We start from the raw sequence: 12,502 nt of genomic DNA, 5'->3' as shown, positions 1-12,502 counted from the left end.
TTTAGAAAGACCTGGTCAAGCTGTTTCCCCCAACTTCCTGTCTTTTTACTAGGATAATTGCTAGCTTCATATTTAGCATACAGATATGAGCATGGTATGAGTCATCCATATTTCCCAATATATCAAACTCTTCTTTTAGTGCACCTTTCAGATGTAAAAACTTTCCTGTAATGTCTCACCTCTCCTTCTCTGTCTGCATGTTTTTGTCCATAGGCATGGCTCCAGAGGTATGGTTACCTCCCTTCTGCAGACCCCAGAATGTCAGTACTGCGTTCTGCCCGAGTCATGCAGTCCGCTATTGCTGCCATGCAGCGCCGCTACGGCCTCAATGTCACAGGAACTCTGGACAGCAACACTATAGAGTGAGTCACACTCCTTTAAATATAATATGGGACAATATGGGACTTTGAGTTCTTAGCGTGATGTGTTTCTTCTTTATAAAAATTTGAACAGAATGGAAGTCATGGCCAGTTGTACATGTACTGTGGCCTATTTTCGGAGTTAAATGTTAGTACCAAGAAGCAGCAATGTTTAATTTAGTAGTGTGTGTTCATTTCTTGAATTAGCCTGCTCTGCATACCAATAATTAGTATGGATAAATTAACAAATGTTGTATGCATTTTACTTTGGAAATTTAGTTAGTAGGTCAATTAAATGACTGATGGCTAATTCATAAGTGTGATTAATTATTTTTATTTATCAATAATTATTGTTAGTAATAATAATATTTTACAAGAGCAGTGAACAGCATGTATTAAAGTAATCAGGGGTGTTAAGAAGTGCTGTTGCTATACACATGTATTGTTTTTGAATTGTTAAGACTCAAAAAGTGATCTAGACATCTTCAAAATTGGGAACAAATGGTCGATTAGTCTTTCATTCATCCCCTGTTTTGCCTTTTGAAGCGAGAAGAGTCATTTTGCCAGACACACAAAGTTACCCTGACATGGCTAAGGTCGGGCATTTTAATTTGATCAAAGGAGGTTTTTACAGAGAGTACACCTCCGTTGTCAGATCAAAGGCTGCAAAATGTCAAAGTAATAATACTCAATGGAAGAAAAGGAAGAACGGGGACAGCGTTTGGTTGCTTCTTGTACAATCAGTCAAACCTGAATGCACCAGCTATGAGCAGGGGTGGGCACAGTGACAAAGAGAGTCATTTTAATGTTGCCTGTTCTGCATATACATGGATATTGGGGAGGTAAAGCCATGTGAGGCTTACATAAGTCTTTGAAGAGGTATATTCAAATTATACAAATGCAAATAAAAAAACAATGCAATCCTTTTTGACCTCTATTCAACTGAATACCTTACAAAGAAAAGATATTTAAAATTCAAACTGATAGACTTTATTATTTATTGTAAATATGCACTCAGCCTGAATTTGATGCCTGCAACACATTTCTAAAAAGTTGGGACAGGGGCAAGTTTACCACTTGGTTACAGCAAAGTTTCCTGTCACAACATTTACTAAGCATTTTGGAACGGAAACTGAAATTCTGAAAGTGAAATTTTTTCCCGCTCTTGCTTGAAGCGACTTCAGTGGCTCAGCTGTACAGGGTCTCCATTGTCCTATTTTGCGCTTCATAACACAATGCAGCTTTGTTTTACTAAAATAAGCAGGGACATAGTCTGGATGGCAGCATATGTTGCTCCAAAACCTGTATGCACCTTTCAGCATCAGTGCTGCCTTTATGGATGTGACAGTTACTTATGCCATAGACACTAACACGCCCCCGTACCATCACAGATGCTGGCTTTTGAACTTTGCACTGGTAACACTCTGGATGGTCCTTTTCATCTGAAGCCGAGAAGACACGAGTAGTATTGATGTCTGTATTGATTTTTGGCCTTGCAACTTACCTGCAGGGATTTCTCCAGATTCTTTAAATGTTGTAATGATATTGTGGATTGTGAAATTCCTACATTCCTTGAAACATTTTGCAGGCATCTAAATTCAGAATGAGTGTCTTTACAAAAGACAATAAAGCTAATGAGTTTGAACATCAAATAACTTGTCTTTGTACTGTATTTAGTTGAACATGGGTCAAAAAGATTTGTGAATCAATGCATTCTGTCTTTATGTGTGTTTTAGGCATCCCAACTTTTTTTGGGTTTGGGTTTGTATGTATTTACAGTTATGTGTTGTAGTATAGCTCAGATTTTAACCCCAGGACCATAACCAGACATCATTTTACCTGTAAATGACTACAAACAGGTTTCACTAACATTTGTCCCTGCCAACACTGAAATACCATTGGTGCTACAAATAGCAGTGAGCTCAAATTGGCCACTGAACTGTAACATGGCGATGTGGTGGCCAGTGGTGTGAATGCAGACTAACAGCTGTCCAACCACCGGGCTGAAACAGAGTGAAATGTGATAAGCTAACAGTATGCCTGTTTTTTTCTCTCTCCTCCTCTGCTGCTCTGTGTTGATGTAGCGATAACACGATAAGGTGAGGTGTCTGTGTGAAATGTGTGAATGAATAAGTACTTTTGAACAGTGAGGGAACTATGAGAAGCTGCATGTCCTGTTCAGACTTCACAATAACTGAACTGTGAAAAAGTGTGGTGCATTCATGCATTATCATGTATGTGTTTTGTATGTATCCTTCCATCTCATGCCAACACTTTGTCCTGTTAGAATGGCTTTTACATACAAATCCACAGAGGCCTGAGTCATATTGCACTCATGTGTAAAATCTGCATCTGTTCATAAATGTAAAGAGCTGTTTTGGATCAGAATGGGTTTCTAGCCTTCATGTCATTATTATTCACTTTTCTAAATATGCTTTTGGTAATACCACCAGCAGAAAGATCAATATACCCTCAGTGTTGAATGTTCGACCTCCTCTCTTCTTTCCTGTAGGTGGATGAAGAAGCCCAGATGTGGAGTTCCTGACCAGATAGGAGGCACAACCAAATTCAGCGTCAGAAAACGGCGGTACGCCCTTACAGGACAGAAGTGGCAACACAAACATATCACATACAGGTGGGTGGTTTTAAATTCATCAAGATGATGACTCAAGACGTTTATCAACTGAGTAAGAGGCAGTGTGGTTCAAAGCATTTTATAATAATCAATCATACCGTCCCAACATGCACAGAAAATCCCAGCCGCACACACGGACTCTCCATGTCAAGAGGGCTTTTGTCAAGTTGTGAAGACATCCGGTCAACTAGATTAACACAGCATGGGCCTACAGCCACAAAGAAATAACTGATATCTGCAGACACACAGACATGTGCACACAAATAAGGGCTTCAGTAAGGGCTTTTTTTTTCATGCAGTTCATGCTCTTGTCTTATCCTCCATATATGCTTAAAAAAACAATTTCTTCTTCTTTTGATATGGCAGCCAATTTGATTATGGAAAATCTTGGTATAACTTTTTACTGTTTAGATCCCAGTCTGTATGCTTTTGTGCTTAAAAGGATAGTTTGATTTGATAGTCTTATTTGATGTAGAGTTGTATGAGGTACTTATCCTTCTACCATTTTTACACCAAAATTACTGTGTATATGCAGATTTTTAAAAGGCAGCTTAAACCCACTAAAATTAGGCGATTGACCCTTTACCCTCTACTTGCTTTCTGTTTTTTTCTGATGTGCACAGGAAAGCCAAGACACAACTTGAGTGTGCAGGAGAGCAGAGAGAAAGTCGTTAAAAGTCTCTGTGTGGTCAGCTCTCAGTACTTTTGTAGCTTCTAAGTGATTCTCTTTGGTTTGAAGTTCATTTTCCATCCAGAGTCACTGTTTGTATTTTTCAGGCCTCTGCTTTATTTTACTGTTTCAGGTTCGCTTTCTGTAGATAGGAATCATGTTAGGTTACTGCTGATGAAAACCCAACATTTCCTGATTTTGCTGCTCCATAATAAAAGCTTTAGATAACAAACTAACCAGGGACTTTCATTTTGAAGATTTTAAAGGGAAATTATATGGTTTTCCACCGTTTTACATACACTCAAGTAAAAACGAATGTGCATCAGTTATATACCTTTAAGCAAACTAATGTGCTGGGCTGACACACCAAGTCAAACCTAGTCAAGGCAAACAGCACATTTGTACGAAAAAGGAGCAAAAGAGTTGCAAAAGTTAGTAATGGAGGCAACAAGCCCTCCTTGCCGCGGCCAAAAAGAGGGGGGAAATTATTAGAGCTGCAACTCTTTCAATCTTTGATTTCATTTAGCAGATGCTTTTATCCAAAGCAACATACATCTGAGCGCTGATACAAACCAAGCAAAGAGGTTAGGAGAGAACAACATGCGTGCCATGAAGCAAAGATTAAGTCTGACAGGACAATGTGCCTACAGGCAGTGCCGGTGGCAATGTGCAGAGAGTGCATAAGATGCACTGGATTTCATTTTTTTTAAATATATATATATACATATATACACCTCCACATATATATGTCTTGTGCAGTCAGTCGAGTGCAAAGGTGTTCATGAAAGGCTGGGTCTCTACCTATCGAACATGGTTTGATAGCTCATTCTATCATCAGGGCGCCACAGACTGGAAGAGTCTAGCTAGCGACTTTGGGCCTGTTGTGATGGTTAAATGTGAGGGTTTCTTGGGCAGAGTACGGTGAGCAGAAGGGAGCGTAGACTTGGATGAGGGAGTTCAGGTAGGCTGGGGCACTTTTAGTTGCTGTTTTGTAGGCAAGTGACAGGGTTTTGAATTTGATGCGGGCAGCGACTGGGAGCCAGTGGTGGTGACCTGATTGAAAACCAGATGTTGGAGACAGTGATGTTTGGCTTATATAAATGCGTCTTGCCATTAAAACCATTATACACAAACGAACATGCTCTTCAAGCCTTGGGCTGTAGAAGAACCAGCTTTATCCTCAAAAGAACATGCAGAATAAATGGGAAAAGAGTGTACATGTAGGAACCATGCATGCGCCAGAGATCCCATCAGCAATTTCATAATTCACAAGAACATTTTCTGACATTCAGCCACATGAGTAATAATGTATATGGCAACATGCTGCAGTTATATAATATTTCTCTTTTGATTTAGTGAGGTCAGTAGCCCAGATTCTGTAATATTTTATACATATTACTGTATACTGTACTGCTTGCCCCCAGCTATGTGTTTCATGGGATAATCCTTAAGATGTGTGCTTGTTTTTTTATTTTTGCTCTGCCCTGAGGATAAATGTATAAGCACAGTATTACATGCTGAATATAATCTAGTGGATCAGTAACCTACAGCTGAAGTAGGACTGTACTGTATATCATTGATGGCAGAGCTGTCCAGATGCATGCTTGTGCATTTTTCTTTTTAAAAAATGACACTGGGATTGGGTTTGGAGTTGGTTTCATTAGCGCTTGGTTCAGCTGTGACGGCACGGATTTGAAAAGAAGAAAATGATCGGGCTTGATGAAGAGCGGAGGACTAGATAGGTGGAAGTGAGGAGTGGAGGGCGGGAGGGTGTTGGAGGAGAAGCAGCTGCAGAGAGAAAGAGATGAGCTGAGTGGAGAGGAGGAAACCCCGGTGGAAAGCAGAGGGTGCTCTCTGACAGATTAGGGTTATGTAATAGGATGGGAGCATTTTGAGTGTGTGTGCTCATGTGTTATATGTGTGTGTGTGTGTGTTGAACATGGATGTGTGCCGAGCCTCCAGTCAGCAGTCAGATGTGCCTGCAGCTGCTCCTTTTAACTCAAATTGGTGCAGTGAAGGTAGTTGGAGAACGTAGCACATTATACATTATCGAAAGACATCCATAATCTCCTGTAAGGCTGTATGTGGTGCATTTCAATATCATTGACTCATTACCATTTTTATATATTAGTATGAAAATGTTATCAAAAACACAAAAAAATAGACTGTGCTATGGTTCCAAAAAAATACAGTAAACAACAGGAACGCTAGCCAGAATAGCCAAAATCCAGGGAAAATGTTGCTTTTGTTTCTTCTCTTGGTCATTTCACACAAATGCAGTTATATTAAATAAAGGGAGATCTGTGAATGGTGATATTGCTACAACAAAGTGCAGTGGAGCAAGAAACACAAGTGGTCAGACGATCTGTCATGTGATAGATCATCACGGCAGTGAGATGATCTAAATTACTTTGGAAGAAAAAAACAGAATTCTTTTAATTATAAATTACTAATAGTTCCCCAGTTGCAGTGAAATTGTACATGGGCAGACCGGTTTAAATCATGAAATTGGCCTGTAAATGGTGATGGATGCTTGGATAGTGATTCTTTGTTTTTTCTAACATGGTTCAATTGCCAAGTGGGAGAGGTTGCTGGTTCCAGAGGTGTTTTTCCTTATTCTGTGTTTTCTTTTCAATTTTAAATTGTCTTAAGCGATGTCCTCAATGTTACTTACTACAATGTTACTCAGGAACACGAGACTCTCATGGATGATGTAACAACGCTACTCGTTAATATTATCGACACTTGTATATGAGAAATCATGTTTTGTCCATCGTTTTGGAATAGTGGATGGCTCTAAGGACTACAATACCCAATACTTTCAACTTCTTATCAACTTTTTATCAACAGTTAACTTACTGAGAACAGTTCAATTCTAACTCATAAAAATGTCGAAACTAGTGCAATTAGGTGAAAGTTTACTGTTTAGATCATGTAATTACTGTGTTCTTTCTTTTGAGTGTTCTTTAAGTTGAAGTAAGAACTTAAATATTTCATACACTTTTTAATCACTGAATCTGTAATTTTTCTGCTGGTGGCTAGGTTGGATAACGTGGAACTGGAAAACAGTGTGGTATTTTTGAATCCAGTTTTAGGCCTTTGACTAAAGTCATGTCAGTTTTTCCTCTCTTTTCTTTGTTCCTTCAAACTATGAGCTGAAGAGTCCAAAAATAAGCATTATAAAACAACGGTGGCATTTGGAAAGTATAACAAATGCATGGCCGCCCTAGGTGTGTGCTAGTTTCCATGAAGCCACATACAGTACTTGCTGTGGGGAGGCACTAATTAGCTTTGGCATCCCCACTGTTCTCCCTGCATGCAGGTACCATTATAGCACATGAGTTGCATCCGGAATCATTATCACCTCACAACATGGATTTTAATATTTAATATGGCCTCAGAGCAGTCTGGGATTCTTTCATTTGTCATCTTTAAGCCTCTCTCTGCACGTGTTTCTCTCTTTATCCGTCGTGCCCCTAAAATAGGACTCTATTACAGTGAGATGGGTAATAGAATCAAATGAAGCCATCTTTTCATTCCCCAAGAGACCACAGTTGTTGGGAAGGCCTTTCATTGTTACTCCAGACAGAGCAGGAAAAGGACATGTATTCATGGAGAACCCTTGAGGTTTTCTTCATTTTAATCGCAGTGAAAACATTTGTGCCTTTTTGTAGACCCTCTCTGTGTTAGCTGACATTGATTTGAAAGCAGGATTATTTCCTTGTGTTTATCAAGCTTGCACTTTGCACATCTCTATCTGCTCTACATAAGCACTTGAAAAGACAAAAGGGCCGTTTAGTGTTGCCTCCAAAAGTGGCCTAAATCAGGCAGAGACTGTTTGCTTATACTCAACAGACAACCACTTCAACTGATGTTCAAGATTGTTTCTGTAATTCAAGAGTACTGGCAGATCTTGAGACGCGAGCATTTATTACTCACACTTATTGTAGGGCAATTTAGGACGCAGACAGTTTTCAAGCTGTTATTCATCCTAATTTATATCACTTACAACAAATTTGATCACAATCATAAGAAGCCATCAAAACAGGCTTGTTGTTTTTCTTTTCAGCTAGTAGCCCTGTTGATTATGTCCCCACTCATAAATTCTTTGGTATGAAAAAAGTGTCACAGCACAGTCTAAAATATTTTGAATACAAGCTGTAAAATGTAATTTATAAGTTCACATCAGAATAACATATATGTTCATCAGCCATCAATTTGATGTAGCATTAACAACTATTTCTCCTGCCTTATATTTGCAATGTAAGGTGAGCTTATAGTTAAAGCTTCTATAATCAGTATTTTTACATTAACATTATAAACATATATTGTGTGTCCACGAAAAAGTTTGTGTTGCTCGCAGCAACAAACTCACAGAGGTAAACCTGGTTCCTCTTAGCTCTGCTCTATAGTGTCTTTCAGCTCAGCTGTTTTGATTTTAGAACCCAAAGCTTTACAGCAGAAAAAGTTAGCAGCTGGTGTGTGAACAGTTAGCAGTTTCGAGGCTGGATATTTCCCCTAAGAGTTGGTGGAAACCAAAACCAGAGCTAAAAGAAGAGTGAATATTTGACTCACATCCATCAGGTGGACAAAGACTGTGACTCAAAATGAATGCTAATACCTAAATTTTGGTACCCAACGGTAACCTTTTTTTGGTTCTTGACTCTCTCTTTCAAAATAAAAATGGAATTTCAGTTGTAAAAGAAATAGGTTCAGACCTATCCGTTGCAACACTGTTATTTATTTCAAACATTTTGTTATTTACTTTGAGCATTTCACACATCACACAAAATAAAATTCCTCCCTCTCCCTACTTAAACCCGTCTCTAAGACCTGCAGCCTGTCAGTCTGAATCCAGGGCAGCACTGTTGGTTTTGTCATGGAGGAAACACACATGATATCTGTCCTGATACGTTGTCGCTACCAAAGCTGTGTTTGAATATTGGAATAAATTCCCTGTTAATAGTCTGTAGTTCATGAATGTCTGTTTTATGCTAAGGTTCCAGACACACTAATCAATATCATTCACTGCTCTGGCATACGTATCGAAATTTGGCACCGATAGATTTAACATGACTTGGTATTCAGTACCCTCAAAAGCACAGAGTTCTGTTCCCAACCCTAGTTTTCATTTGTGTATAATCACCCGAAAATAATAATCGCTGTGCTTTCATCACCTTTCAATGAGCTGTTTATATCTACAGATGGTGTGGGTCTTCTTCCACGGAAACCGCCACGTTTCTACAGCAGCCTAGAACGGACAAACCAAATACTGGCTCTAGATGCAGCCTGTTGCATTTTGTTCATTTAGTTCATGGTCACCAGTGGTCTCTACGTGCTTGAAATGGAAGCGTGAGATGTGGTGTTTGCAATCAGATTTAAATGCCTTTAAATCCCACACACTGGTCCTTTAATTCCTCCAGGTTGTCTTTTATCATTGCAGATATACTCGCCATAGTGCTATCGACATAACTGATGGTTTGTTTTGTTAACTTGTCTTTTAAAATCACATATATTCAGTTTCTTAATGATACCTGTGTGTGTGTGTGTGTGTGTGTGTGTGTGTGTGTGCGCGTGCGTGCGTGCGTGCGTGCGTCTTGCTGGGCTCAGGTCTGTCAAAACAGAAAATCATTAGCTGAAAGTGAAGGTTTTGCCAAAACTTGAGAGTGTAATTAAAGCAAACACATCTTTGCTAAAGTGCTAGTCAGCTGTCAGCGAGTCAGTCTTGAAAGAGCCGATAGAGAAACAGAAGCAGTTTGTGGTTTGGTTTGAGCAATTACAACATTTTAGATTAAATGAACATTGCAGGTTATTCAGTGGCATTCTATTTATATTTCATAACCAGCCTTTATGCTTCCCTTTTTCACTGAGTTTGAGTCAATAATTAATCTGAGCTTACATGCAATATTAATATGCAGTATATAAATGTGCCTTGCAGCAGTCTACCCACTGTGCAGATGAAGAAGATGAGCAATAGTCAAATACAAAAGACATTCTGATAATATTTATTTCTCTTGTGGAAAATGACAACCTGACAGCCGAATAGAGACGCAGCGAAGAACTAAAATGAAACGTGGAACAAAGGAGAGGAGGTGACGGAGAGTACACCAAGGAAACAGGGTGGAGAGGAGGAGAAACAGGGAATTCCTGAAACAGCTTGAAACACCTGAGCAAGAAGGCTTTGAAATTAAATTGGCACAGTGCAGTTTTGCTGCACACTTTGTTTACACACTAAACTTATCAACTGAACACAAGCCAACCAAACTTTCCACCCAACTCTGACACTACGCTATGAGCATAAGAAGACACCGAGTATTGTTTGTTTACAAGCATCTAAGTTGGATGATGTAAAGTATACCTATCTGTCTATCCCGAGAGAGGAGGCAAATTTTAATAGAGCGTGACACTGAGATATTTTCAGAGTGAATAAAGTGGAGTGAGGTTGTTCTGATTGCCCAAACCAGACTGGGGCTCTCAGCAGGCAGTGGGCTGTTGATAATCCTTAATTAGAAAATAAATTCCAGAGGCAGGAAATTGTCCCGTCCTTTCCACACCTGCAGCTACTCAAAGCCGGCAGGGGAGGACTCAGCTGTTTTCTCTCACAAATCGCTCCATTTAGCTCTCTGTTGGCGAACACGATGAGCGTGAAATGGCAGCATGCAGGGAAAACAGTGATAGTGACAGATATTTTTTTTTTTGGGTGTGGGGGGGGGGGGGGGGGGGGGGGCATAGTGTGATCATGCAGATTGACTTGCAGCCCTTTAGTTGGTAACTGGGGATGTTCAACTTCAATAGCAAGTGGACCAAATAGGCAAATCACTGGAGGTTCAGGGGAATCACAGAATAATTTAATGTTCTTTATGCTCAAATGTGTTCATTATCATTTGCAATAGTACTTTTAACTTTTTCATTATTATCAGTATGATTATTATTATATTAGTTCTGATATAATCTTCAATATTATGTTCATTATCGGGTACAATAATACTTATTAGTACTTATCAGTATCACTGCCAATCACCATACACAATATATTGAACTGTAACCCCTGTATTGTGATATATATCATATCACCAGATTCATACCAAAACACAGCCCTAATCAATGCCATATAGTTTCAGATCATACAGTCTTTGGTTCATATGTTTCCAAGTAGCTCAGAGATGTGTACCTTAGTTTTATTTATTTTGTCACAGGCATGCCATCCTTATTTGCAGGCAGCTTCTTGTGGGCCATAGAAAAAGGGCTGCAGCTGACTAGGTCTGTACTATACTAAAGGTATTGTTTTCTATCCCACCATATCTCATGCTTCACAGGAGTTGGAGGCTATTTACTTTCCCTGATTAGATTCTAATCTTTCATTTTTGCTCTGTGTGGACATCCAGTAGAATAAGCTACTCTTAGGTGCATTTGTTTTACCAAATTCTTAGAGAACTCGAGAGTCTTATCAGACGAATTTACAATAGATTTGCTCATCCTGACAGTTGAAGGAGAAATCCCGATTTGAGGCTTACTGGGGCATGGCGATAAGAGAAAATTATCTGGTTGTGTGAAACGTTTACAAAGGCTTCTAGTGTTTTCCTGGTCCAACTTTTCCCTCCTGTATCTCATGTCTCTGCAGCATAAAGAACGTGACACCCAAAGTGGGTGCAGAGGAGACCCACGACGCCATTCGGCGAGCCTTCGACGTTTGGCAAAATGTGACGCCGCTGCGCTTTGAGGCTGTGCCCTACAGCGAGCTGGAGAGGACCAAGAAAGACGTGGACATCACCATCATCTTTGCTTCAGGTTTCCATGGCGATAGCTCACCCTTTGACGGCGAGGGTGGCTTCCTGGCGCACGCCTACTTTCCAGGCCCGGGAATAGGAGGAGACACGCACTTTGACTCAGATGAGCCGTGGACGCTGGGAAACCCAAACCATGACGGTAAGCAGTCATTAGTATTCATGGAAAAAGTTATGACGGCTTCACACGAGACGATGCCAGAGAAAGGTCAGTGAGCTCGCTCACCTGGACTGGATTGATATGCCCATGTAGAATATGTACGCGGTTGATATTTTGCGTCTCGGCTCTGACCTTGTGACTCTTCATGAAGAAACGCAGAGCTCAGCACAGCAGGAGAGAAGAGTGGCAAGAATAAATTACACCCTACAGGAACATAGACTCTGAGCCTTCAGGTGGATGCTGGGGTGGAGGTGGGGCCTCTAAAATGCTATATGAACAACAGCAGCAGCAGCAGGGAGTGGGGAGTAACAAGAATAACTTTCTCCTATAGACCTAGAACTTAAAGGTGGATGCTGAGGTGGAGGTAGAGGGTTTTTGAAATGCTATATGAACAACAGCACCAGGGAGTGACAAGTGATGAGAATAACTTACTCCTTATAGAAAATGCAGTACCAGTAAGTGGCAGCATCTCTCTCAGGTGAGTCATGTGGCATGAGAGTGGCAGAGCACTGATGGCTTAAGTACACCACCGTGATCATAGGGGTGTGTTGCATATATGTTGTAGTGACAGGAGTGTGTCGTGAGTGTAATGGCATGCTCAATTCTCAGCTAATCTTTTTTGAACTTCAACGCCCGTGCTGCTAGTGTTTAGTCATTTGGTGCCAGAGGGACCCACTGGAACAAGCAACAGCAACCACATATCGGCTCAATATGTGGTTGTTTATTACAACGAGGAGACCAATCAGCGGTCTGCAGTGTTTTAACTCCACTTCTTAGTATCGGTTCAGTTTGCTGGGAACCTCAACAGAGGAGCAATGAAAAAGTTGAATGGAATGGTTCTGTAGGTACCAATGAAACCAGTAGTCATGGACCTTTGGCAGTGTTTACACTTTT

The 12,502-nt window shown here is 40.2% G+C and overlaps 1 protein-coding gene across 2 annotated transcripts in view; it reads left to right on the top strand.

Moving 5' to 3' along the window:
- Positions 1-12,502, top strand: part of mmp16a (matrix metallopeptidase 16a (membrane-inserted)) — a 93,739-nt gene that overhangs the window by 22,577 nt on the left and 58,660 nt on the right. The window contains exons 2-5 of one of the 2 annotated variants that reach the window (XM_084710335.1): positions 214-362; positions 2,444-2,458; positions 2,872-2,994; positions 11,286-11,590. In XM_084710335.1, the coding sequence (XP_084566461.1) occupies positions 214-362; positions 2,444-2,458; positions 2,872-2,994; positions 11,286-11,590 (592 nt within the window). The remainder of the gene's footprint in view (positions 1-213; positions 363-2,443; positions 2,459-2,871; positions 2,995-11,285; positions 11,591-12,502) is intronic. The other variant, XM_084710336.1, reaches the window with a different exon arrangement.

This window comes from Lutjanus erythropterus, chromosome 21 (assembly GCF_056507025.1).
Source record: "Lutjanus erythropterus isolate fLutEry1 chromosome 21, fLutEry1.hap2, whole genome shotgun sequence".
Classification (NCBI taxonomy): domain Eukaryota; kingdom Metazoa; phylum Chordata; class Actinopteri; order Lutjaniformes; family Lutjanidae; genus Lutjanus; species Lutjanus erythropterus.
The sequence above is the reverse complement of the archived record's forward strand: the minus strand, read 5'-3'. Positions and strand labels throughout refer to the sequence as shown.